This window comes from Monodelphis domestica, chromosome 1 (assembly GCF_027887165.1).
Source record: "Monodelphis domestica isolate mMonDom1 chromosome 1, mMonDom1.pri, whole genome shotgun sequence".
Classification (NCBI taxonomy): domain Eukaryota; kingdom Metazoa; phylum Chordata; class Mammalia; order Didelphimorphia; family Didelphidae; genus Monodelphis; species Monodelphis domestica.
The window spans coordinates 324,459,255-324,486,685 of NC_077227.1; the positions used below are offsets into that span (position 1 = coordinate 324,459,255).

Sequence of the window (27,431 nt, forward strand, 5' to 3'; positions counted from 1 at the left end):
CATTTTCCAAAGGCATTGCTCTGACTGTGTCACTCTGATTAATAATAGCACCTATCTCCCAGGGTTCTTGTGGGAATCAGACACAATAATAAAATGCTTAGCACAATGCCTGGCACATAATAAGCACTATGTAAAAGTTGTTGCTATTTGCTCCCTATTGCCACTAGATTCAAAAGGGTGCAGTCCCAAAGTCCTCAACCTCACATTATTCCACTTCACACACTATTCATTCCAGCCATTTTTTTTCCATTTTTACCTCTGGCCAGTGGCATGAGGCTTGGAATGTACTCCCTTCTCATGGACAGCTTCTCAGAATCTTTCCCTTCATTCAAGGTTTAACTCAGGTGCCATCTTCTCCTTGAAGTCTTTCCAAATAACTCCAATTGATCGTGCTCGCTTGCTCCTCAAATTAGCTTGCATTTATTTATCTGTATAGATGCTGTGTACCCAGAAGAACATAAACTCTTTTAAGGACTGGATTCCATCTCTCTCTCCCTCCCTCCCTCCTTTTTTTCTCTTCCTCCCTCCTTCCCTCTCTCTCTCTCTCTCTCTCTCTCTCTCTCTCTCTCTCTCTCTCTCTCTCTCTCTCTCTCTCTCTCTCTCTCTCTCTCTCTCTCTCTCTCTCTCTCTCTCTCTCTCTCCCTTTGTATCCATAGCACCTACCATGCTGTAAATGCTTAGGAATGTTTGTTGAATTAAAGTGATATTGTAGGAGGATAATTGTACAGGAATGATTTGGTGTCCTCTGAGCTCCATTATAACTCAGAATCTGTGATTTGCTACCTATATACTCTTAGGTCTAACATATTCGAGATGGAAAGCAAGCAAATACAACATAAACAAAGTTTAGTAGAAAAAGCTAGAAACATTCAGTACTAGCCCTTGGTTATTATCAATTGATACAGAAATTAAAGAAAAGAACATTAGAGATCATCTAATCCAAAATACAGTTCTCAAAGCATGTGCAAGGGAGTGGGTGGGTGGGTAGGAGTGGTTTTCTTTCTGCAAACCCACTTGGTCTTTGGGGGAGTTTGCTTCAGGAAGTGGCTGAAAACTTATAATGGAGAGGCCTTGTGCCTATCATGAAGGTATTCAGTGAATGTTTCCTGTCCACTTTCTGTGGAGTTACAAAAACCGTTTTAAATGACTATTGTACCAGATCTGAGAATACATACAAAGAAGAAGAAAAAAGCTCCAGCCAAGAACCTCAAATCTTATCCCTGAGAGCAAGCAAGGCAAGAACTTCTGTAAGCCTTCTTATGGGTAAAAGAGGAAGAGCCAGCAACTTATTCTCCCCACCGGGGCAGATAACCAGCTGTGAACACATGGTGCCTCTGTTTCTTTGTGTTTATTCTTCCCTGGTCTTAAGTGAATGAAGATCAGCTGTAGAAGCCACAGACAGACTTTACCATTTTTAGCTTTGAAAGGTGGGAAGAGCCACCAGAGGTTTAGCAGCTGAGAACAAGAAGGAATCAGCACTGAGGGATGACCTCCTTTAATCAATCTACCAGGGGATAGACCAGGCAGAGGAGAAGTTATGTCCTGTAAACAAGGGAATAACTTATTCCCTGGCTGTCACACCTAGAAATTAATTCACTGATGGAAATGTTCTGTAGTCAACATTTTAAGTTTGAGTTTACTATCCCTAGGCATGGAGGGGTGAATAGAGGCAAAGAGTGCTCTTAGGTTCAGAGGTATTTTGGTTCTTGCTATTTTAAAAAAGTAAATATCCTTTTGTAAAAGCTCATTGATGTTAATTGGTTACCTTATATTGGAGTGATGGTGACTGGTGATGATATTGGGAGGAATACACTGGAATTGGAATTTAAATAGTATTAGAAAGATACACTGGGGAGCAACTATCTGTGACTCAATGGATTGAGAACCAGGTGTGCAGATGGAAAGTCCTAGATTCAAATTTGACCTCAGATACTTACTAGCTGTGTGACCCTGGACAAGTCTTTAGCCCCCATTGCCTACCCCTTACCGATCTTCTGCCTTGGAACCAATATATAGTATTGATTCTAAGATGGAAGGTTTCTTTAAAAAAAAGAAAGAAAAAAAATACTGCAACTCCACAGGGTTGCCTCTATGACTTTCAGGGGGAAATTCGACAACCCTCTAGGGAACCAACTTCATATATCAAGTGAGAATTGGGATTAGGAACCCCATATGAGCTACCTAGTTAATGAAATTGAAGCCCCCAAAAGAAAAAAGGTTCCCTAGTTCTTAAAGATAGTACACAGTAAGGCTAGAGAAACTAAAGCCAGGGTTTCTAATTTCAAATCCAGAGTTCTTTTCATTATGGCATTGTAGATGGGAATTTTTACAAGCTGGCAGAGTCAACAACAACAACTAGGGACTGACACTCAAGGTTTCTACTGGGGCCAAGGTGGGAGCAATGTTCTTGTACTATGGACTTCTAGAAATTGTTTTCTGGCTTCGTGCTGGGAGGGCATGTATTTTAGCGCAAGGATTACTGAGGAGAAATGGGAAAGCTGAACTCAAGTCCTTTGCCATTGGATAACAGGGTGGTCTTGGGAAATCATTAATTTCATCTGCTTTTACTTTCTCCTCTGTTAAATGCTGATAATACTAACAGTAATTACCTACCAGGCTTATTTTTAGAACAAATTAGAATGGATGAAAGCCCTAAGATAGTATCAGAGACATGATTTGAATACTGGTCTTCCACATTCCCATATAGCATTGAGTAATAAAAGAAAAGTCATTGGACTAGGTTTCTGATTGAGCACTGATACCTATTTGTGTGGCCTTAGGCCAGTCATTTCAACTTTCCAAGGCTCATCTATACATCAGGGATAATAATGTTTGAACCACCTACCTACCTCCTTGGGCTTTTTTTTGAATTAAGTGGCTTTTAAATTATAAAGCACTATAGAAACATGAGTCATAATAAATATTGTGGGGCTCAGCTGAACCAGAAGATTCCAGCAGATTCCTTCCTCCCTTAACTCTTAGGCTAAGAATTTAAGATTTCAAGCTCCACTCACCCACCCACCAAAATTCCAGGCCTGACCATCCTTACTCTAACCACAAGTTCCTACATACTAAAAAAACAGAAATTGAGACCTAAGAAAGACAAGATCCCATCTAAGTCAACAAGCATCTATTAGGCATCTCATTTGTGCCAGGAAACATAGAGGAGTGGATATAGGAGACTGACTTTGAACTCAGGGAAAAACTGAGGCAAAATGTCTCCTCTGATGGACACTAAAACTTATCTCAGGCAAGTGATGTAATCTCTCTGTGGCCCAGGAAGATCTCTGAGACCACATTTTTTTTTTAATCTCAGATATACTTGGCAGAAGGAATTTCCTAACCAGAAGTTTCAATACACCAATGAATTCACAAGAAAATGATCGGAGCAAAGGGGAATACCAAGGCAAAAGGAAGTATCTGCCCTCAAGGAATTTATATTCTACTGGGAGTAAATATTGAGTACACAGATAAGCCTATATACATAAAGTAATGGAGGGGGATCTGTCCAATTCGGGGGAATCAGGTAAGGCCTCCTGTAGGAGGAGGCATTCGAGGGGAGCCTTGAAGAGAATGCAATCGAAGAATTCTGAGGTGGAGGTGAAAGATGTCAGACCTGGTATAGATCTTAGAGATAAGCTAGTTCCACAGGATCATTTACACATGGGGAAACTGAGGCTCATTAAGGAAAGTTGGGTCAAGATTCGGACTCGAACCTCTGCCACAGCGATGCCCCCTAGCTCTTTCTCCACCCGCTGGCCTCCTTTGAGATGAACCCCAGGGGTCGAGGAACGGGGGGGGGGGACGTGTGTGTAAGGGAAGCCGAGGGTGGGGTGGGGGTGGGGCGGTGGTCCAGCCTCTCTCCGGTTCCGTCATGAAGAGTCCGCGCGGGCACCTCCCAGCCTGGCCGAGCCGGGGCCGCGGCGCCAGCCCCGTGTGCGCCTGCTTGGCTGCCTTGCTCCCTGCCGGAGCAGAACCCCAACTACCGTGCCTCGTCCCCGCGGGTCACCATGTGGAGCAGCGGCGGCTGCAGGCGAAGGGCCGGCCGGCTCCCCCGCGCCGTGAGTACCTCCTCATCCCCTCCTTTCTCCTCCCGCTCCCCGTCACCTCCTCCCTTCTTTCCTTCCCCCTCTCCCCAGCCTTCCAGCTTTCCTTCCCTCCCTGGCTTCTCCCCTCCCCCTTCCTCCCCTCCCTCGTCTTCCTTTCCTCTCCTCCTTCTCCTACCTCTCCCCTTCTCTCCCATCCCACTTCTCCCTTCAGCTCCCTCCACCCCAGCTTCTGCTGTGCGCCTGCAGTGGTCTTGGGGGATTGCGGAGGGAGGTAGAGGGAACCCGCCACAGGAGCTGTCCAGTCCCTGGAGACTGCAGGGCTTCCCCTCGGGACGCCGCCCTCGGTTCGCAACACCCACCCACCCAACCTACCCCACTCTCCCCAACCTAGAGAGTCTCCCTTCCGAAAAGCCCCCTTTAGGATAGCCTGTCTATAGTTACTGGGCTTGGGATAGAGGAAATTCGGTGGGGATTTCCAAAGCCCAGACCTATGGACGCATTAACTGAATAACGCCTCCGCCTGATTTCTTTCTCCGCTCCCTGGCCCGGGAGCGGCGCCCCGGGTCTTCCCTGGTCACTGCGCTCGTGAAAAGCCTGGGGAAGACAACTGCAGTTGTTCTTTTGCAGGGGGGATATTTGGAATATATATATTTTCCCTCTCTGATTGCTTTCGGTCTAAAGAGCATGAATGCTTCAACCTTCCGTGAGATGCCTGGTTGGTTTCGGGATTTCCCTGTACAGGCTTTGGGGCTGACACCCTAATCAAGGGCAATCACAAGGCACTCATCTCATCTCCCACCCACCTTGGCCCGAGGGTTGCCACCTTCCTCTCCTGCCCCTAGAGAGCAATTGTAGATAGTCAGAACTTGGAGGAACCTTACTGACCATCTCCTCCAACCTCATCCATCGTTTTACAGAGAAGGAAACTGAGGCCCGGAGTGAGAAAAATGATATGCCTAACTGATGGCAGAACCAGCACTGGGAACCTCTATCTCCCAACTCCTATTCCAGTGTTCTTTGCACTTCAGCTCACGACTCCCTTTGCACTTCACTGGACTTGGTCTTAGGGTGCAGAAAGAAGCAGATCAGTGTTGCAGGCAGACAGATGCTGCTGCCTTAAGTAAGCCCTGGAGGTCCAGAGAGAAGGAGGGAGGAAGAGAGGAAGAGAGGAAGGGAGGGAGGGAGGGAGGCAAGAAGGGAGGGAGTCCCTGAAGCTAGAACCGCTGAGCCAGGTCGCAGTAAAGCCTGTTTAGTAAAACCTGTGCTTCCCCATCCTCTGCCCCTGCTGGCGGCTCCAATTCAGTTACTGCACCATGTGACAATCCCGCCCCCACCCCCAAGCTGAAAGAGCCTCTGGGGAGCAAACGATTTTTCTGCACTGGAGGAAAGGAGAACCCTGGGGCAGAGGCCCAAGGTAACTATCTGAGGAGCAGCTCATGTTTTTCTAATGCTTTATGCTTTCCTCATTATCCACCATTCAAGTGGTGCCTCACTTTTATACAAATGAGGAAACTGAGGTCCAAAGGTGAAATGACTTGTCCCATAGTTATGATAGAATAAAGCCAAGATTCCACCCATCATTTGGCTCAAGATCCAGGGCTCATTCTACTGTGCTGGCAAGAAGCTAAGACTTCTGAGCTGAAGGTGCCCCTGCCTCTTTCATCTTAGTTTTCCTCAGCACTTAGCTAAGTGCTTAAGTAGGTATTAAATAAATTCTAGTTGTATTAAGACTCAAAGGAGGAAAGAACTCCCGCAGGGCTATGTAGTCCAGTTCCTACCTGAGTCTCCCCCAGGGTCAGGAAGCACATTTTTGGACTGACATTGAGAAACTGAAGAGCTCCTGGGGAAATGGTTGAAGAACTAGGACTATTTAGTCTGGAAAAGAGAAGACAGGACATTATTAAGGCCTTCGCCTGTATGAAGGGCTACTGTACGGAAAAGGGATTACAGGATCATGGGATCAGAAGTTTAGAGTCAGAAGAGACCCAAGAAGTATCTAGTTTACCTCTGCCTTAATTTTATGGAAGATAAAACTTAGGCCCACAGAAGTCAAAAAACAAGCAAGGTCGAACAGGTAGTGTCTGAGGCAGCATCTCAGCCCAGGTTCTCTGACTGACTCCAAAGGATCTTTCCATTTTTGTTCTGCTTGGCACCAGAAAATAGAATGAGGAACAACTAGTTCAGAAAGGGAAAGTAAAGGAGGGGGGACTTTTTAACAAAGTCTACAATTGTAACAAACTGCCTCAGGAAACATTAAGTTACTCCTTTATCACCAGAACAGGCAAAGACTAAATGGCCACTTGTCAGGTATGTTGGAGAAGAGATCCCTACTCTTGAACTGATGACCTCTGATGGTCCTTTTGGCCCCAAAATTCTATGGTGATCTACCTGTAGAGTATTGAATAACACTGTGTGTGTTTTAAGGAAAATTAGCATGGACTGTAGTTATTAGGGAAGACTCTTTAGAGAAGGGAATATTTTTTGCTGAAGGAGAGTAGCTCTTGAAGGATAGATAAAATTTGTACTGGAGAATGAGAAGATGAGTCTGGTTGAAGAAAAAAGATAAACAATGGACCAGAGGAGGTTGCAAAATTGGAGAGGTTGAATGAGATACCCTATAGAGGGCCCTAAATGCCAGAATAAGAGTAAAGAGAAGAGTAAAACCAGTTTTAAGATTAACCACCAATAATCATATAATCCCTGTGCTTTGAAATGATTAGTTCAGAGAAAGCAGCAGAGATTAGGAAGAACACAGAATTTAAAGCAATAAGGGACCTTGGAGATCATCTGGTCCAATCCCCTTCTTTAACAGATAAGAAAACTAACATCTCTTAAAGTTAGGTGACTTTCCTAATATCCCTTAAGTAAGTAATAAAACTATGGTTTGAACCTAGGACCTCTGACTACAAATTCAAGACTTATTTCAAACATATCTTAGTCTTCCCTTCAGGAGAAGAGTGATATCAGTCCTTGTTGAGCCCGAATTTTGGCAGTGCTCCACTGAGTTCCTTGATACTTTGGGTGATGGGAAGAGATCATTCCTTCCTGCATATAGTTCCCTCATGGGTCAAATGGAGTTAACAATCCCTTACTTTACTTCCTCCTTCCCAGGAACCTCCTGAGGGAGATGAGGGAGGAGCAGATTCTGTATATCCTTGAGGAGATACAACTGATGAAGGCACATTTCAGAGATCTCTAGTTTCACACTTAGCTCCTAAACTGGTCAGAGAGGAGATGCAAGTAGAACTTTGCATTAATTTTAAATCTTCAATTTGCTAGAATATTACTATAATCAAGCTGTTCTGGGGGGGATGGTAGAATCTGTTAGGCAATACTTATGAGCCTCTCTCCCCTTGTACTGCACAGCAGGCCATGTGAGGAAAGAGACAGAGAGAGGTAGTATTGCTTAAACGTCATGAGTTATATTCATGTGGCTATTAAATAGATTGATGTTTGGAGTCTTAAGTCCACTGGCAAAATCTTGTTCACTCCTGAAATACTGAGTGGCTTCTGGTCTCTTTGCCCCAAGGAAGACATGATTCTATTTGGCTACAATAGAGTTTGGAAATGGGGACAGGTTCCAGTCTCTGCTCTCTGACAATCTCTAGCTTTATGACCTGGGGTGAGTCACTTGAGTCACTTCCCATCTTTGAACCTCAATTTCCTTCTTTGAAAAACAAGGCTAACAGAACCTGTACTACAAATCTTACGGGGAGAAGTGATTTATGAGAGGGTTTTTTTGACAATTGAATGAGATGTTGGATGTGAAGAACTTTGTAACAAACTATATAAATGTCATCTATTTTATTCTTCTTCACCACAAATATTCCTTGAGCATTTGCTACATTCATGACCCACTACTGAGTATTATGTGCAGGGATAGACAGCAATAAGATACCATCCCTTGCTTTCAAGGAGTTCTCTCCCTAAGAGAGGAAGATAAAACATTCAAATAAAAATTGTAATTCATGAGAAAAGGGATTTTAAAAAACAAAACGGGAAAAAGAAGCTCAAGTAACGTTCTGTTAAGGGCAGGGAGCAGAAAGGTCTATTCTAACTGAATAGATCAGGGAAGGCTTCCCAGAGCAGTCAGGATTTGAATGGTCTTAAGGGGTGCTGGAGGGTTCCCTCCAGCAGGAGAGAACAGTGTGGACAAAACTGAAGAGACAGGACTGTGCATACGTTACATTTTCAGAATATTGAGTTGCCCAGTGTGGCTGGATTATGGAAGTGTCACACTTCACTGAAGGATATGAAATCTCATGACCCAGAAATGTTGGTACAAGTTCTAAAGATGCTCAAATTGCAAACACACAATTGTTTCTTCTAGGGATTCAGAGTTTTGGCCATAGTCCTGTCTGTGAAGCTATATGATTACCCCTAAAGGCAATCAAAATGGTGGAGAGCACCTGTCCCCTCTCTGATCTTAATGGCTCCCCCACTAAGAGTACAGATGATTGGAGTCAGTCAAGAATAGTAGGGCCCCAAGGGCGCACGTGTCCTCTAAAGATATTTTAGGAAGGAAGGGACACCAAGACAGACATGAAGTTCATACCCAACATTGTTTCCCTGATGATCAGTGTGAATGATTTCAGTTGTATTTACTTTTTCCAAGTAGATTTGTGTGGAAGTGGCTTTCTAATCAAGGAATGTCCCTTCTTAAAGAAGTATCAAAAAAATAGGAATCAGAGATTTTGGAGTCTAATTACTTCCTGGTTACTCCACAGAACCCTGTGTAAGATTAGGCTTTCTGCTTTTGACCTTAACTTTCAAACCTCTTATCCAACTGGGAGGATCATATATTTGAATAATGAGAATATTATTAGTAATGATATATCATTCATAATTACATGATTATCACATATAATTATCATATACATCACATCATACACATCACACATAATTATCAAATAATGAGAAATCATATATATCAAACCCACCAAGTTCCAGAAAGTACTCCTAGAAGAAACTTCCAAGTGCAGAATCATAGAAAACAGAGATGGCTAGATAAAATACCATTGATCATAGAACCATATATTATTAATCCAAAAGGAGCTTTGGAGATCTGTTCTTCTACCCCCTTTATTTAGCTGATAGATTGAAAACATAGGTTCAAAGGAGGAAAGGAAATTTGCAGCCATATAGAGAATTAGTGGCAAAATCAGGACCAGAACTCAGATCTCTTGGTTCCTAGAACTGTGTTTTTTCCAGTGTGCCACAAAAATTTTTCCCTTCGGAGCTAACTTCTATATCTTCTAGCCTCTTCCCATGCCCTGCCTGTGTCAAAAGAGCATAATAATAGATGTGTTTGAAAGGGGTTGCCTGTGGAATGGCCATGAGCTGGAGGAGGGAACTGAATAGGAGGTGGAACAAAGAAGATGAGATCTGGAACCAGGCCTATTGTTGTGACCCAGGATCTCCATAGAAGTCAAACACCTCAGTTTTGTCCTAAAGCTACAAACCTACCTCCTGTTTCAGCTAAGTGAAATGTGGTTACTGGTATGTGTTGCTGCTTCTCTACTAGAAGATGATTGCATTTCTGGGAGCAACATTGATAAAGAAAGAGTTGGGAATAGCTCCAAGTGCTCCAAGGGCTTCTGCCTTTCACTCATCATTGCTGGGCCTGCCCTACCTAGAGGTAGAATAAGTGAATCACTTAAAGCAGTGAGCAAAAAATCAAGGATGCCTGGTTGCCATGAAGTCTGATATTTGGGATATCATTTTACCCCAAGTTATAGAAATGTTCTTCCCGCTTTTGCAGTCTTATTTTAGCACCTCCCAAGACCTCAAAATAACATACCTTCAGCATCAAGTGACACTTTTATCTGCATGAGCACCTAGGGATTCCATGGGGTTTTCAGTTAATATTGGAGGTTATAGAATCATAGAATTTAAGAGTTAGAAGGGACCTCCGTGGTCATTTAGTTCAACCCACGAAATGAAATATGAAGCAAATGCTCAGTATAACTCTGAAGGAAGGGGAACCTGCCACCTCTTTTTTTAAACTTACTTTTTGTTTTAATTTTTAAGTTTCAAGCTACCTCTCTCTCACTTGTCCCACTCTACAGTAGAGAAGGCTTCTATTTGAGATACAGACAGACAGAAAGACAGACAGATAGATAGACAGACACAGATAGACAGATACATACATACATAGATGGATGGATGTATAGATAGATAAATACATAGAGAGATAGACAGATATGTAAAACCATACTATACATACTTCTTTTTAACAAATCTTTCTCTGGAGATCTTCTGTCATGTAGTTGATTTGAATATTTATAATACTTAATGGTTTAACCTTTCAGTTATTCTTTAAATAATATTGCTGGAGGGCAGCTAGGTTGCTCAATGGATTGAGAGCCAGACTTAGAGACAGGAGGTGCAGGATTCAAATATGGTCTCAGACACTTTTAGCTATGTGACCCTGGGCAAGTCATTTAACCCCCATTGCTTAGCTCTTACTGTTCTTCTGCCTTGGAAACAATATTGATGATGAGATGGAAGGTAAGGATTTAAAAAAAATAAAGAAAAAAACCAATATCATGATTACCATATACAATGTTTGCTTGGTTCTTCTTATTTCACTTCTCATTCTTTCATGCAAATCTCTCCATGTTTTTCTAAAACCAACCTGTTCTTCATTCCTTCCAGCAGCCTGCTATCTCTTAAGTCAGCCCACTGAACTTGTGAAAAAGAGGCATGAGCTAATGGAATGATCACTGAATTTGGAATTGGAAGGTCTGGCTGCCAATATTAGAACTCATTTACTTACTACCCGTGTGATCTTGGGCAAGGCACATAAGACTTCTGGGGCATCAGTTTCCACATTTTTTAAATTTGAGAATTGGACTAGATGATCTCTAAGGCCACTTCTAGCTTTAAATATTTTGATTCTTACAACCTTTTAGAATCTCCATTTCCTCATCTACAAAGTAAGTATAATAATACTTGTATAATTCACCTAACAGAAATATTGCAAGGAAAGCACTTTACAACGCTGAAAATGCCCTCTAAGAGTAAGAAGTTGTTCTGTTATTATATTTCTCAGAAAGGTTTAAGGGCAGAAACTCAAAACCCAGAGAAGTAAACCAGACCACACAGGTCCTGGGGAAAACCAAGCCTCCCTCTCACATAAGACATGGACAAGCTTTCAGTCTCTATCAAAGGCGAAGAGTCAGAAGGCACCACTGTGATGACTTAGGCACTAAAGTTAGAGCCCCTCTTTTATCTGCAGCTATCCTCTTTGGAAAGAGGATAAAAACCCTGGAGTGAGACTCACCCTATATGCTGGTGGTTTGCCATTACAGCCACTTGACTTGGGGTGAGTGACACAAAGACTGCTGGATCTGGAGGCCTAAATTTGAAATCCTTACTCTTGTGGCATCTCTATGACTCTGCTAGTCTTTCTTTGAGCCTTAGTCTCCTCATCTTTAAAATGGGAATAATGCTATTACCCACCTGATGTGAGGAGGTAGTTTAAAAGATTGAGCACTGGACTTGGTGTGAGGAAGATCTGAATTCAAAATTCAGCCTCAGATACCTTCTAGTTATAAAACCCAAAGCAAGTCATTTAACCTCTGTTTGTCTTAACCTAATGGAGAAAGAAATGGCAAACCACTCCAGTATCTTTGCCAAGCCATGGACAATATGGTCCACAAAGTCATAAACAGTTGGACATGACTGAACTTTTATTTTTCAAGATTTCATATAGTTCACAGAAGCATAGATTTAGAGTTGAACTTTAAATGCCATGGAGTACAACCTCTTTGATTTACAGATGAGGAAACTGAGACACAGAAGGGTTAAGTGACTTGTCTAGGGACACATAGCTAATAGATATCTGAGGAAGGATGTGAACTCGGGCCTCCCTGACTTTGAACCCAGCACTCTGCATCAGATATAAGGAAAGTTCATTTTAGGTTTTAATGTCTACAGAAATATGAAATGCTTTACAGTGGAAGCAATATGGCAGTAGAGAAAGGTATAGAATGGGGAGCCAGAAGACTTGAGTTCAAATCAAGGTCCTTTCCCCCCATTTCAGCCTGTTTTCTTGTCTAGAAAAAGGAGTTTAATTATATAATCTCTAAGATCCTTTTTATATTTGGTTTCTCTGATTCAGATTTGAGGAACCCTGAGTTCACTCTATTAAACAAAAATCACTTCCCTTCTTAGTAGCAGTGGTGAGAAAGGAGGAAAAACCCTGGCTTCATAGTAAAAATACCCAGTGTGAGCTCCTCATCACCACTTACTGTATGACTTTGGGCAGATCTCTTTTATCCTTATCTGTAAAATGATTGGATTTACAGTGCAGGGAATGGGGCTTCCCCAAGGGAAGATGATCCTGGGCACACAGGGAAGCCCAGAGGCTTAGAAAGGCACTGAGCATGGGGAGGCTAACTGAAGGCTGAAGGAGAAGGGAAGAGAAAGAAGGAAAGCTTGTGAATCCCAGATACTGCTTTTGGAATTTTGGTCCAGTACCCTCATCCATTCTGTCCTTTTAAACCACTTGGCTTAGGTTGACCCTTCCCCTACTCCACCATCCCCAAAATTCATCTACTTTTGCAGAGTTAGCACAGTAGATAGGAGTACTGGGCTTGGAGTCAGAAATGTCAGAGCTCAGATCCAGCCTCAGGCTCTTTCAGCTGGACAAGTCACTTAACCGCTGTTTGCCTCAGTTTCCTCATCTGTAGAATGGGGATAATTGTGGCACATAGAAAGCACTATATAAATGCTGGTTGTCATTATTTAATGTAAGAGCACACTCATACATAACAAAAACCCCCAAATAAAATCATAAATACACTGATGTGAAAGATAGTATGCTTTAATCTGCATCTATCTCAATCCAACAGTTCTTTCTCTAAAGTGGATACCATTCCCCATCATAAGTCTTTCAGGATTGTCCCAGATCACTGCATTGCTGAATAGCAGTCAAGTTTTCACAGTTGATCATTGTGCACTATTGTTGTTACTGTGGAATTATTATTATTATTAAAGTACTGGACCTAGAATCAGAAGAAGTGAGTTTAACTCCTGCCCCAAGACACTTACTGTGTGACCTCTAACCCATCACTTAACCTCTCTGGGCCTCAGTTTCCCAATAATAGCACCTATACCCTCGGGTTGTTATAAGGATCAAATGAGGTAGTATTTGTAAAACACCTGGCACATATAAGAAATGCTTGTTTCCTTGCATTGTGACCCACTTCCAATCCTCCCCAAAGCCTTTCTTGGCAAAAAGCTCTCCTTTCCCTTCCCTCTAACCTATTTATTACAGCACTGAATGCTGTTGTTCAGTCATTTTAGTCATGTCTGCTCTTCATGACTCCATCTGCAGTTTTCTTGGCAAAGATACTCACATTATTTGCTATTTCCTACTCCAGCTCATTTTATAGGTCTAAGTGACTTGCCCAGGATCACACAGCTAGTAAGTGACTGAAGCCAAATTTGAACCCAGCTTCCCAACTCCAGATCTGATCTCCATCCACTGAATCATTGAGCTGCATTCAACTTTGATTCTGTACCACAAAATTCATCACTTATTTATCTTTCTTCCTTTATGTCCCTGGGAAAGTCCTTTCTCTGGACTCAATTTTTCCTTTGAAATGAGTAAATTGGGGGCAGCTAGGATACAACACTAAGCCTCAAATCAGGAGAACCTGGTTTCAAATATGGCTTCAGACACTTCCTAGCTAGGTGATCCTGGGCAAGTCACTTAACCTTGATTGCCTAGTATTTGCTGCTCTTCTTTATTAGAAGAGAGAGAGAGAGACAGAGACAGAGACAGAGAGACAGAGACAGAGAGACAGAGAGAGACAGAGAGACAGAGAGAGAGAAAGACAGAGAGAGACACAGAGAAAGAAGAAAAGAAGGAAGGGGAAGGAAGGTAGGAAGGAAGGTAGGAAGGAAGGTAGGAAGGAAGGAAGGAAGGAAGGAAGGAAGGAAGGAAGGAAGGAAGGAAGGAAGGAAGGAAGGAAGGAAGGATAGATGAATTAGATTAGTATAATGTTAGGGTTATAGGTTTAGAGCTGGAAAGGATCTTATAGTTGAACTTGAGTTCAATCCCATCATTTCACAGAAGAGAAAGATCAAGCTTCAAAAAGTGAAACAACTTCCTCAAGGTCACATAGGTAGTAGCAAAATTAGAAATGACTAGAAGATCCTTGAGTTGCAAATGAAATATGTGTGAAATGATATTAGAAACTTAACTTTGAAGTGTTTTTGTTTTGCTTTGCTTTGTTTTTAGGGATTGTTCACCTCAAGAATGTATTAATTCACTAGCTGTGTGAATTCAGCCATGTATTTTACCTCTTTGGTCTCAATTCCTTTTATATAAATGGCCTTTAATTTCCTGCCTGGAATTCTGTGTTCTCTGATTCTAAACCCTCTTCAAGCTCAGATATTCTGTATTCTGTGGTTTTAAGGTTTTTTCCAGTTCTGGAATTCTCTTACTCTCTAGTTATTATCTGTATTACCTGAAGTCATGTGGCATCTCTTCTCCTTTCCAGTGGACCACTGATGTACCTAAAAAAATAGTCAGGTAGTATTCATATGCATCTGAGTGTAGTGTAGTGTAGTGGAAAGAATACTGATCCCAGAGTCAGAGGATCTAGGTTGATTCCTAATTCTGCCATTTACCAAGATAGTCATTTCTCTTGCCCCGGTTTCAGTTTTCTTGTCTATAAAATGAGGATGATGACTCTTGCGCTGCCTATCTTGCAAAGTTTTTGCAAGGAAGGTATTCTACTGACCTTAAAGATCATATCATTAGTCTTACAATTGTGAATCAATTGTTATTAATAATAAATAGCAGATCCTAGAAAAGGGGTGGCGTTGTATAATGAAACAGGGAGCTGAATGAAGGGAGTGCCAAGCCTTTAGCTTTTCTAGAAATAATAGGATGAACCTGCCTTGGTTCTTCCAGTTCCTCATCCCTTCCTCCAGTTCTGAATATTTCCTCGTCTGCTCCTAGATGTGGAGCCCAAGTAGGAAGTCCATACTACTAAAGGAGATTCTCTCTTATAGGCAGCTCTTTCTCCACTGACTTTGAACTGGAATCAACACACCCAGCAGCTGTGGAGTGTTGAGATGGGTAATTTGCCATAGTTGGCAGTGCTTACTGATTAAGTAAGCATACCACAAAATTTAATTAGAAATATTTACAATTTAGGGAGAAAGAAACCACCTTGTCTAATAACAAAGTATAGGATCCCAAAATAAACATTTCTCTGTGAAGTATGCTGCTTTAAAAAAAACAGATTAAAACAAAAAAAAACTGAAGAGTTTTAGAATCACCTTGGCATAATGGATAGAAGCTCAATCTTGGAATCAAGGTACTCTGTATTCAAATCCAATTTTTGACACTTACTGACTTTGCCAGTCTGTATGAATACAGGAAGTTTTTCACATCAGGATTTCCTAGACAAATAAAAGTAAAACTTTTTCTCTAAAACTCCCTTTGGTCCAAAAAATAAAAGCTCTGGTAAAATTTAGCCCTTCATTTCATATGTTTATTAGTTTGTTTTTGTAAATGTTTACTACCTTTATTTTTTTAAGCAAGTTTTTCCCCCAAGGAAGTGGCTAAGATTGAAGCTTTTTTTAAAAAATAAAAATAATCTTTCCCTAAGGGACAAGACCTCTAGCACAAATGTTGGATGGGAATAGAGGGAAGGAAGACAAAGAACTAGTTAACACTTCTGTATTGATTGCCAAAATTATGCTAGACTCTGGGATGGACTCACTCTCTGAAAGGAACAATCATATAAGACAGGGACCCTGCCCCTCAAAGAACCTAGAGAGTGGTTGAGAAAATAAAACACACAAAGATGAGAAAGCAGAAAAAGATGGTGATAAACTGGGATAGACCATAAATACTGAAGAAGAGCAGAGAAATGGGGAGAGCAGTTTGGGCTGGGATAGCCAGAGAAGGCTTAGTGGAAGAGGGGCATATTTCAGGCCTTGAAAATCCTATTCAGGAACAGTTTTTTGGCCTTGGACTAGTCACAGAATCTCAGAATAGGCAAAGATCTCAGAAGCCTTCAATCCAACCCATTACTGAAAAGGAATTCCCAGGCAATCCTGTTGCTCCTTGGAAACATTTTAGTGATAGTAAACTCATCACCATTTAACCCAATGCACCTTCGGGTACCTGTAATTTTTAGGAATTTTTTTAAACATGAAGTTGAAATCTATCTCTTTCCAGAGTCCTCTTATTGCCCTAGTTCTGTCCTCTGAGGCCAAACTGAAATCTTATCCTTCCACATTACTAGTCTTCACAGCTCCCTGGGTCTTTTCTTTTCCAGGCTAAAAATATCACCATTTTTTTAAGTAGTTTCCCATAAGGTATGGTCTTCAGTCTTCCCATCATACTATTAGCTCACTTGTTTAGGGGCTCTAATTTCATTTCTCTTCTCTGGATCTCTGGTTCCTGATCTGAAAAATAAAATGGTATTACTATATCATTCAGCTAAACTCAGTAGAAAGAGGGCTCAGAACACTCCCTATCAGAATCCTATAGCCTATGATAACCCAAAAAGATTTTTTTCCAAAGCGATTTTTTTAAAAGTTAAAAAAATATTGATAGCATCTCTTTTTGTGGGGGGGGGGGAAGAGTTGGATATTGAGGGCATGCCCATCATATGGGGAATGGCTAAACAAGTCATGGTCTATGATTGTGATGGAATACTATTGTGCTATAAGAAATCATGAGCAGGATACTTTCTGAAAAACCTAGAAGCACTTACATGAACTGATGCAAAATGAAATGAGGATGGAGGAAGAGAATTTAGAACTGAACATTTTAGAAAAATGTTAAAAGCTTTTTACTTATAATTGGAAAAATATTAGGAACTTTTTTCTTATTATCCAATAACTTCAATCTCTTCCTTTTAAAAGTGCTTATTTATATCCTTTGACCATTTATCAATTGGGGAATTGGTTTTATTCTTGTCAATTTGACTCAATTCCCTACATATTTTAGGAATGAGATCCTTATCAGAGAAATTTGTTGCAATAGATTTTTGTTTCTTTTTCTGATTTTCTTCCAATTTGCACTGTTCTGGTTTTATTTGTACCAAAACATTTTAATTTTATGTAATCAGAAAGTTCCATTTTACCTCCCATGAAACTCTCAGTCTCTTATTTGGTCAGGGTATGACAGGTAATTTTTTTTCCATGATTACTAATTTGCTTATACTCATCCCTATGGATCTTTCAAAGGCTAGATAGGAACAGTGATTGTTATAAAATGCATTCCTATTCAAGTTCAGGGTGAACTAGATGAACCTAGTGGTCCTTTTAATTCAACAATTCAATCCAATAGATATTTATTAAACCTATGCTAGACTGCTAGACTAATGACATAGACAGCCCTTACTCTCTACTCTCCAAGAATTTACAATATAATGTTAGGAAAGATATATAAACAAGGAACTGATGTACAAGGAAGAGTGAGGGGTGCACAAAAGAGACATGAGAAAAGTGCTAGGTGAAGTTAGAAGAGGGAGATTCCCTAATTCTATGAATATTTGAAAGATCTATGATTTCTTTAATGAGAGCCTTCCTTGCAGAGTACATGTAGTATTTTGCTTTATCCCTCTTCAGATACATTTATTTAACATTATATATTACAGGTATCTCTGTACTTTATTCCCCTTCTAGATTGTAAACTCCATGAGGGCAGGGACTAAATATTATGTAACCTAAGCTTTGTATTCTTCCCAGACTCTACTACAGTAGAACTCTGCATATAGTTCTTGACAAATGTTTGTTGAATTGAATTGAAGTGAATTATACCCATCTTCATATTCTTGTCCATTTCCCCATGAACCATCAAGACATCTATTATTAATTATTCCCTTCTAGAAATTCTCCATTTGGTCCAAAATAACCTATTTGTTGTTCTCTAGATTTAGTATTCCATCTCCCACCTCAATACCTTTACAGTGTTGGTGTTTTTCCTAGGCCTAGAATGCAATTGTAAATATGAGAAACCTTGCTTTTACCTCCTAGAACCCTAGTTTCTTTTGAGGTTTTGTTACAGGTGCCACTTCTTACAGGAAGACTTTCCTGATTTCCCCTAATGATGGGCATGTCTCCTTACTTTAATACATTATATTTATTTATCTGTATAAAGATGTTCTCCCCCTCCAGTAGAATTCTTGAGGCCAGGTACCCATTTTAATTTTCTCTTGGCAACCCCAGTGCCTAGCATAGAACCTTCTATATAGTGGGCTATGAAAATATCCTTGCTGAATCAAATTGAATTTTTCCATGCATGAAGACTTAGGCAGCCCAAAAGCCAGAACTGAGCATCCCTCATTTGCTAACTCACTTTCAGGCTTTGAGCTTTGGAAAGGTTTAGTTGGCTGTTAATAGCATCCAGGGATCATTGGGACCTATCCATGCAGGCAGTACAAGTGAGTGGGTTATTATGACAGCTGGAAGCTTCCTGATAAAGTAGGCATCTCCAGAAGAGGTACTCATTTTCTGGTCAGAGTACTGCCAAGAATATTCACACTCAGGGAGAACTTGGAGACCAGCTATTCACAGCTCTGGGTTGGGTGCCAAGGGAGAATTCTCAGTTACAATGCCTTACACAGGGGAAGTTCTGTTATTGAATGAATAAAAGTTTGTCTTCTCCTTCAGTCTCTCCACAGTACCTAGCACTGGGTTGGGCACACAGTAGGTACTGGGCATTCCATTCTTGGGTAAGATAATGAACAAATACATCTAAAGATAGAATGGGCTACTTCACTGGTTGGTGAACCTCCCTGTCACTGGAGAGAGTCAGACAGATCAAACTCAGTTTAAATGGTATCTCTTGTAGGAAGCATGTCCTGACTCTCCCTCACCCTAGCTACTAGTTGCTTTTCTCCAAAATTCCTTTGCAATATTGTTTGTGTTATTATATGTACACATGTGGTCTCACCCATTAGCACTCCCCTAGGGCTCTAGGAGGTAAAAGTGAGGTTTCTTTTATTTGGAAGTATATTCCAGACCTGGGGAATAAAACCTCTGTAAAGGTACTAAGGTGGGAGATGGAATACTAAACCCAGAGAGCAACAAATAGGTCATTTTGATCCAAATGGAAAATTTCTAGAAGGGAATAATTGATAATAGGTCTATGAGAATAGAGACTTCATTTTTTTTTGTCCTGGAATCCTTGGATTCTTTTATACTGCCTAGTACATAGTAGGTAATTAATAAATGGTTATTGATTAAATAATGTTTCCTCCTTTACAAAATGAAGGAGGTGGACAAAATTATCTCTATGGTCCTTTCCAGGTCTAAATATTATTATCTTATAAAGGAACTGGAACTAAAGCAATAACTTCATTTATATATTCCAAGATGGGGATGTACTTACTGTCTATAGTTGTAGGTAGAATGCAAGTTAACACCTTTTTAACAGCTTAAACTTTTAAAGAGTGACTAAGTCAATGAGTAGTTAAATGACTTGCCCTGGGTCCTCACTTCTTAATGTGGGAAATTTATCTTATCCCTGGACTTCACATTAGAAGTATTCCCCACCTTTAGGACTCTCCCTCTGATTGGCTAGTTCTTCCTAGAATCGCCAATTTAAGGGGGACACCCAGGCCAGCCATGTCTCCATTCTTTTCTAGGATGAATTCTAGACTCTCCATATTTTCTCTACCATGCCCCGTATGCCAGATATCTTCATCTCTCCCCTCCCCTACACTCCTCTCATCTTCCTCATATGTATTACTTTTTATTAGAATGTAAACTCCTTGAGCAGGGACTGTCTTTCTTTTTGCTTGTATTTGTATTTCTATCTCAGAGTGCTTAGTATGGTACCTGGCACATAGTAAATGTCTAATTAATGCTTGTTGACTTGGCTTGATGAGGTCAAACTATCAGTGTGATTCAGAAGCAGAATTTGGATCTATCCTTCCTGATTTTGAGGCTGACTCTATCTACCACACATCACATCTGCCTATTTTGTATGACTGGAAAAGTAGGTGAGGCAGTAACGTAGGGAAAGTGAGGGAGGACAGATAACTTGAGTATTTCGCTTATATCACAAAATGTTAAAGTAACTAAAGGAAGAACTAGTCTAGCATGTTACAACATGGACAGGCATGGCACAGAATGGGAAGACATGGATGTCTTGCCATCTGCACCTGCAGAAGGAAACTCTACACTGAGAGCATTGATCCACTGAAATATTGAAGTCTATGAAGACTTTCAAAGAGCTAGGGATACAACAGGTGCTCAATGAATAAATAAATGAATATCTACAATGAAATGGATCAGTTTATGAGGTAGTGAGTGCCATGTAACTCCGTTTTCAAGTAGAGACATGATGAACCCTTGTCCTGGAGCCTAGAATGAGTATTTCTACACAGGAAGGGAGGTTGGACCAGATTCCATTTGGAGTCTCTTCCAATTTGTTATATTGGCACTCTTCTAAGTTGCTATGATGAAGCTTTGACATGAAAAGAGGAGTTGAGAAGGAATAGGACTTCATACACAGGATAAAATCAGTACATTACTTGTTGAATGAGTGAATGAATGAATGAACTTATGAACTCCAAAGAATAAAAAATGTTACCGCTCCACCAGCCCTGCTACCATTGTTAAAGATCTAGACTTCCTTTAGGGCAGGTTCATCTGACCCTTCCTCTTCCACTGGACCCATATTTAGTCCAGATGAAATATAACTTTGCCCATTCTTTTTGTTAAGCATTCAGTTGCAATGGGTGGCACAGTGGATAAAAGATGGAAGGTGTGCAGCTGGGTTCCTCAGTGGATAGAGCCAGGTGGTCCTGGGTTCAAATCTGGCCTCAGATATTTTCTAGTTGTGTGAGCCTGGGCCAGTCACTTACCCTCAATCACTTAGTCCTTATTGCTCTTCTGTCTTGGAACTAATATTTAGTATTGATTCTAAGACAGAAGGAAAGAGTTTTAGGGTGTTTTTAAAGTAAAATGGGATGGTAGGAAGACCAGGAGAGGCTCTTCCTCTCTTATAATAGCTATAGTATAGTATCAAGTGTGTCAGACTTGGGAATTAAAAGACCTGGATTCATATATTGTCTCTGGCATTTGGATAGCATATATATAATAGACATTTATGTGCATTTGTGTACATATATACATATTTATTATTCTTATTCAAGCATGTGTCAACCATGTCTGACTCTTAATGACTCTATTTGGAGTTTTCTTGGCAAAGATATTGGAGAGATTTGCCATTTCCTTCTTCAGCTCATTCAACAGATGAGGAAACTGAGGCAAACAGGGTTAAGTGGCTTGTCCAGGATTATACAGCCAGGATTGTCTAATACATATATACTAATAGATAGATATATACTAATATATATACACACACACATACATACACACATATATGTGTGTGTGTGTGTATGTATATGTATGAATGTAGGTATTTTCTTTTTCTATGCATATAACTGGACCAGACCTATGACTTCATTGTTTAGGGAACTCTAGCTGAGGAAATTCTCTCTACCAATACAGATCAGTACTACTCTTGGGCAACATAGTTTTACAGAGTCCCTTAGGGCTCTCCTAAAGTGTTCGATTACTTACCCAGGATCACATGCATCTAAAGAAGGACTTGAATCCATATCTACCTGACTCAGAGGCCAGCTCTCTGCTCACTCCACCAGACTGCCTTTTCTTCTCATCTCTAGAATGGGAATGATAATTCTACTTCCCACCTCAAAGGGCTGTCTTGAGTAAATCACATGCAGACTTCAAAGAGCTGTGGAAAGGTAAGTGATTAATCTTGACACTTCATTGCCCAAGCAGAAAACATGCTGAATCATAAAGACTTAAATTTGGAAAGGTCCTCAGAAGACAGGTGATCCAATTCCCTCTCCATGCAGAAATCCCCTCTGATATCTCTGACAGGGAATCATGCAGCCTTTTCCTGGGCCTCTCTAATGATCTAAAGTTCTCCTCTTCTTTGTTAAACAGAATATTTTGTTAAGAATTTAGTTAATGGGAGAACATTGTACACAAAGACAGCAATTTGGATGATGATTATCCGTGAAAACTTGACTACTGTCAGCAATGCAATGATCTGGGACAATCCTGAAAGACTTATGACAGGAAATGCTATCCACCTCCAGGGAAAGAACTGTTGGAGTCACCTTTCACATCAGTATATTTATGGTTTTTATTTTGGGAGTTTGGTTATGTATGACTTGGCTTTTATAACAATGACCGATATGGAAATTTGTTTTGCTTACACACTACTATAAAGTTCTTTTTGTTGAACTGAATCAAGCCACATCAGGAATTGTTCAATGAGTACCTGTGGTGAGCTTGGCCCTGTGCATGATGCATTAGGGGAAATGGGGAGAGGTTGTAACCCTTACAACAAAAAGTTCACATTTTAACTGGGGAGACCAAAATTAGAGAGCATTGTGGATCAGTGAATAATCTGATCCCAAACTGTGTGGTTCAGATCATTCATGCTAAAGTAGTCCAATAGGAAGGAGGTTGAGGATAATGGGAGGGAGGGAATGCCTTTGATTTAGTGAATGAAAAAAAATTGCATAGATTATGACACCAAGATAAATAGGCAGTTCACTGGGTTAATTTACCAAACACACACACACACACACACACACACACACACACTCACTCACCCACTCACCCTCACCCTCACACACTTCCCTCTACCTTTTGGCTAAAATCCACTTTTTACATGAATTCTTTCCCCATTGCTTTTAATCATAGTGCCTTCCCTCTGTTGAAGATATCCAATTTATCCTGTGTACAACTTGCTCATCCATAATCATTTTTACATGGTCTCCTCTATTAGATGATGAGCTCCTTGAAGACAGAGATTGTCTTTTGCCTTTTTTTGTATCTCCCCAGGAGTTGGCAATATAGTAGACACTTAATGTTTATTGACTGACTATCTCTCATAGTTACACACACACACACACACACACACACACACACACACACACACACACACACACACTTCTTATAGGTGCTATGAATCAATGTTTGGAACTCGACTTGAGTAGGAGAAAAGACAAGGCTGGAATCACAAATTCTTGTGACAAGATCTCAGAGCCCATCTAGTGTAACCTTTTGTGAATAGGGATTTTGTGAATATGAATAGAATTTTATGAACAGGAATTCCTTCTATGACATACATGTGGTCATCCAGTCTTAAAAAAACATCCAGATGGAAAACCCACCACCACTAGAGGCAGCCTCAAAAACTTGGTTTATGAAGGAGTTTTTCCCTCATATAAAGACAGTGCAATAGAAATATCACTTCCAACTTAGCAGCACATGGTAGGTTTTTAATAAATATTTGTTAAATTGGATTGAGTTCTCAGCACATTGGGAGAGCACCAATGACAACATGACCCCTGATATCTAGTGGAGGTTTTTTCTACTTGTACAGAAACCAAGGTCCTGCTTAGTGAAAATTGATCTGAATTGCCAGAGGTCATCCACCCAGCTCACCATTAGCTCATCAGTATTGATGGAGGCATATGGATATCTGCAGGGCCTCTACCATACCAGCCAATGGATTTATCCTCAGGATTTAGCTATTCAGCCTGGATAATGAGGACATGGAATTGATCCAGTGGATAGGAGGAGGGGTCAGCAGTAGGGAGTTGTTTCTAATACTGCAATGCTAATAGAGCAAAGACCAGTTTAAGTTTCCAGCTAGACTTTGTGGAGGTGAGATGACAACCTGGAGTTCTGATTGCTACTCATCCCTACACACAGAAGCTGGTGAACAGAAAGACATTGAAGAAATGTGAAGATATGTGAGTTTGGATTTAAGCAAAGGTCAGTCTCCTCTAGTAATAAGGTTCATTCCCCTCTTGAGGGTACCAGGAAGAGAGAGAATGGCAGAGCAAAGATCTTATTGTTCTCCTCCATTTTCATGGTCTTCAGAGGCAGGAAGTGAGAAGAGCTTCAATAGTCTGCGAAGGGTCCTTTCTGGGGTTTTCTCATGGAGATTGTTCTCAAAATCTAACAGCTCTAGCAAGAATGACTGTGACTCCCTTCCTAGCCTCAGAACAAGAGTACAGAGTTTGCTGCAAAGCAGAAAGGATGTTGAAAGCTGGAGGCCACTCCGTCCCCATAAACGTAGTCCCAGAAGGAGTTTTAGATCACAGAGTCTGGACCGTCTTGTGTCACATCCCATCAGAGGAGACAAACAGGGCTGGAGGTCTCCAAAAGAGGCTCTGGAGAGAACAAGCTCATCCACTTCAGATCTGAGCATGATCGGCAAACGCTCCTTTGTGGTCATGGAAAAGAAACAGAAAACCAAGCTACAGTTCTCCCAGTTCCTTGATGAAGTCACTTCCCAAGTGCTGGATCCCCAAAGCCTGGAAGCATTCAGGTTCTCCAAAATGAAGACCCCTTCCCAAGCCCCAAGACACTATTTGGAAGACCAACACGGCCCTGAACCTGCAATGAGACAAAAAGGGCCTGACCAAGATGAAGCTGGGGCCAATGAGAAGAGCCTGGTGGCCAAGAAAGAAAGACACCAGAGATTCAAGTATCATGATTCAGATTCTGAGCCTCCCTTTCTCCTGGAGGATGCTATCATTCCTTTGTGCAACATGAGGCCAACCCCAGCAAAGCAAAGCACCATTTTTCAAGCTGGAAATTTTCAGGAAGACTCAAAAACTTCCCTGTACCTGCCCATTCCCTCGGTGAGTCTTACCTCCAAATCTACATGGCTCACTCTTAATTCCTTATAGTCTGAAAACAAGTAGAGAGGTATAAAAGAGAGACAAGCCCAGGCTTTTCTATGAGCTAGGGTTACAAAATGAAGTAAAATCTGTATGGGGCACCCTCCCATTTTTCCTTCTCTCCCTCTCCCAATCCTCTCTCCCATATCTTCAGATGCTTTGCTAGTATCCCCATTCCTCCAGGGTCTTTATCTCAGTTGACTGTCAATTCCTCCTACTAAAGTATTAGTACATAAGGTATAAAGTAAATGAGCAATTTAGATTGGGTAGATTAATACCATTGCTGGGTCTGTTTCCCTGAGGAGATCAGGAACAAAGGAAAAGAACCTATGTGTTCTAATTTTTAGCAAATTTCTTTGTGGTGGCAAAGAACTAGAAATTGAAGGGATGTCCACCAGTTGGGGAATGACTAAATAAATTGTGGCATATGGTTGTGATGAAATACTACTGCATTATAAGAAATGAGCAGGTTAATTTTTTTTTTTTAAATTTGGAGAGACCTACATTAAATAATGAAGTTTGAAACAAATAGAACTAATCAAACATTATATACATCAATAGAATTAATATTTGAAGAATAACTTGTGAATGTCCACCTCCAGAGAATGATCTGAAATACAGAAACACAAATGGTACTATGTACATATATATTATATATATATCTATATATAGATATATATATATAGATAGATGTAGTGATCTTTAAGACCCAGAAGAATAGCTCTAATAATGGAATTTTAGGATCCTGGTACTGAAGAGATTTCAGGACAGAAACCTTCACATGTATAGTGTGCTACATCTTAGATTCTGGCATAGCTAGAATTTGAATAGGTAGTATACTTAGAAAGATCATTGATTTGAGAGTTAAGAGCCCTGTATCTACCAACAACTCATTGTGTGGCCTTTAGAAAGTATGATCCATAGAAAGCTAAAAAGGACCCTCAAAAATGATTGAGTTAAATATTTTCATTTTTACAGTTCAACAAAATGAGGTCCAGAGTGGGGAGATGTGGCTTGTCCATTGTCACATAAAGAGAAGAACCGGGATACCTGATTGTCTTATGACAATGCTCTCCCTACCATGCACTATGCATCCCTCTCAGAGGAGGTTTGACTAGATGGGCCCTATATTTTTTCATCTCTAGTATTCTATGGTTATATAAATAAGTAGGTATTCTAGTGAGATGGGTCCTAGTCAAATGAGATTTCATGGTACAGAACCTAGAAGGAGACCAGGTCTTTGATAAAATCTTAACAGAATCAAAAATGTTGAACTGGAAGGAACCTCTCAGGCTACCTAGTCCAATCCCTTCCTTTTGCAGGTGAAGAAACTAAGGATCTTTTAAATTAAGGGACTTTTCCACAATTACATGGATATTAAATATCAGGTGTAGGATGTGATGCAAGGGTCTCTGAGACTTTGTAATGCTGTCTCACCACAAAGGACCTCTGAAATTACCACACCCAACTGAGATCTGAGAAGGAATCTGATAAATGGTTATTCAGCCATTACTTGAAGACTTACAGAGATGAGGCATTCACTCTGTCTCAAGAAGCTCATTCTACTTTTGGATGGCTCTAATACTTAAGTAGAATTTCCCTATTTTGGAGCCTAAATCTGTCTATCATCAACATCCTCCCATTGCTCTTGGTTATAACCTATGAGATCAAGACAAACCAAATCTAACTTCTCTTCTCTCTGAAGCTCTTCAAACCTGAAAGAGCAATTATGACCCCTCCTCTGTCCCAAGTCTTCCCTTCTGCAGCCTAAATAAGCCACATTTCGTTAACTAATTTAATCAATCCTCATGCAATATGATTTTCAGTCGTTTTATTGAAATTATTACCTTAGGACTCAGTGGATAGAATGCCAGGCCTGCAATGAGGAGGTCCAGGGTTCAAATCTAGCCTCAGATTCTTCCTAGCTGACTCCAATTGCCTAGCCCTTGACACTTTTCTTCCTTAGAAACATATACTTGTGTTGATTTTAAGGTAGAAGGTAAGGGTTTTTTAAAAATTATTACATTTCTCTGATTATTCTCTAGCTTGTCATTTCTCTTCCAAAATATAGTCACCACAATGTATTATAGTACTCTAGCTATGAACTGGACCAGGGCAAGGCATAGGGGAGTATCCTTTGTTTTCCTCTAGACCCTATATTTCTATTAGTGTAGTCTAAAATGGCATTACTTCATTCATTTAGCTCCCATGTCACACTATTGATCAATTTGCATTTCATTAAAATGCTGAAGTCCTTGCCATGGTCTAGTCATCCATCCACTACCCTATACTTCTCCAGTGGATTTGTTTTTAGCCCAAATATATGATTTTGTTTTTATCTTGAAGTCATTGATTTGGAGAAAGAAGGAAGTTCAGAAATCATCTCGTTTGATCCCCTCATTTTATGAATCAGGAATAGGCTTAAGTGGCTTGCCATGGTCACATAGGTAATAAATAAATAAATAGGAGAACAAAGCTTTTGAATCCAGGTCCACCAACTCCTAATTGAGTTCTGCTTCCACTATATCATGTTGGTTTTCAATTTGTTTCCTTCAGATCAAAGTTTAACTTGTTAAGTTTTTTAGGGATCCTTATTTTATCAAAAAAGCATGTCATCATCTCTCCTTCCCAAACTGTATAATTTTCAGACTTGACA

At 40.5% G+C, this 27,431-nt stretch overlaps 1 protein-coding gene across 4 annotated transcripts in view; it reads left to right on the forward strand.

Moving 5' to 3' along the window:
- Positions 1-3,893: 3,893 nt before the first annotated feature.
- BEGAIN (brain enriched guanylate kinase associated) overlaps positions 3,894-27,431 on the forward strand; it is a 284,146-nt gene continuing 260,608 nt past the window's right edge. For 2 of the 4 annotated variants that reach the window (XM_056811264.1, XM_056811267.1), the window contains exon 1: positions 3,907-4,061. In XM_056811264.1, the coding sequence (XP_056667242.1) occupies positions 4,011-4,061 (51 nt within the window). In that variant the 5' untranslated portion in view covers positions 3,907-4,010. Of the gene's footprint in view, positions 4,062-27,431 lie in introns of all 4 variants that reach the window. The other 2 variants (XM_056811266.1, XM_056811265.1) reach the window with 2 other exon arrangements.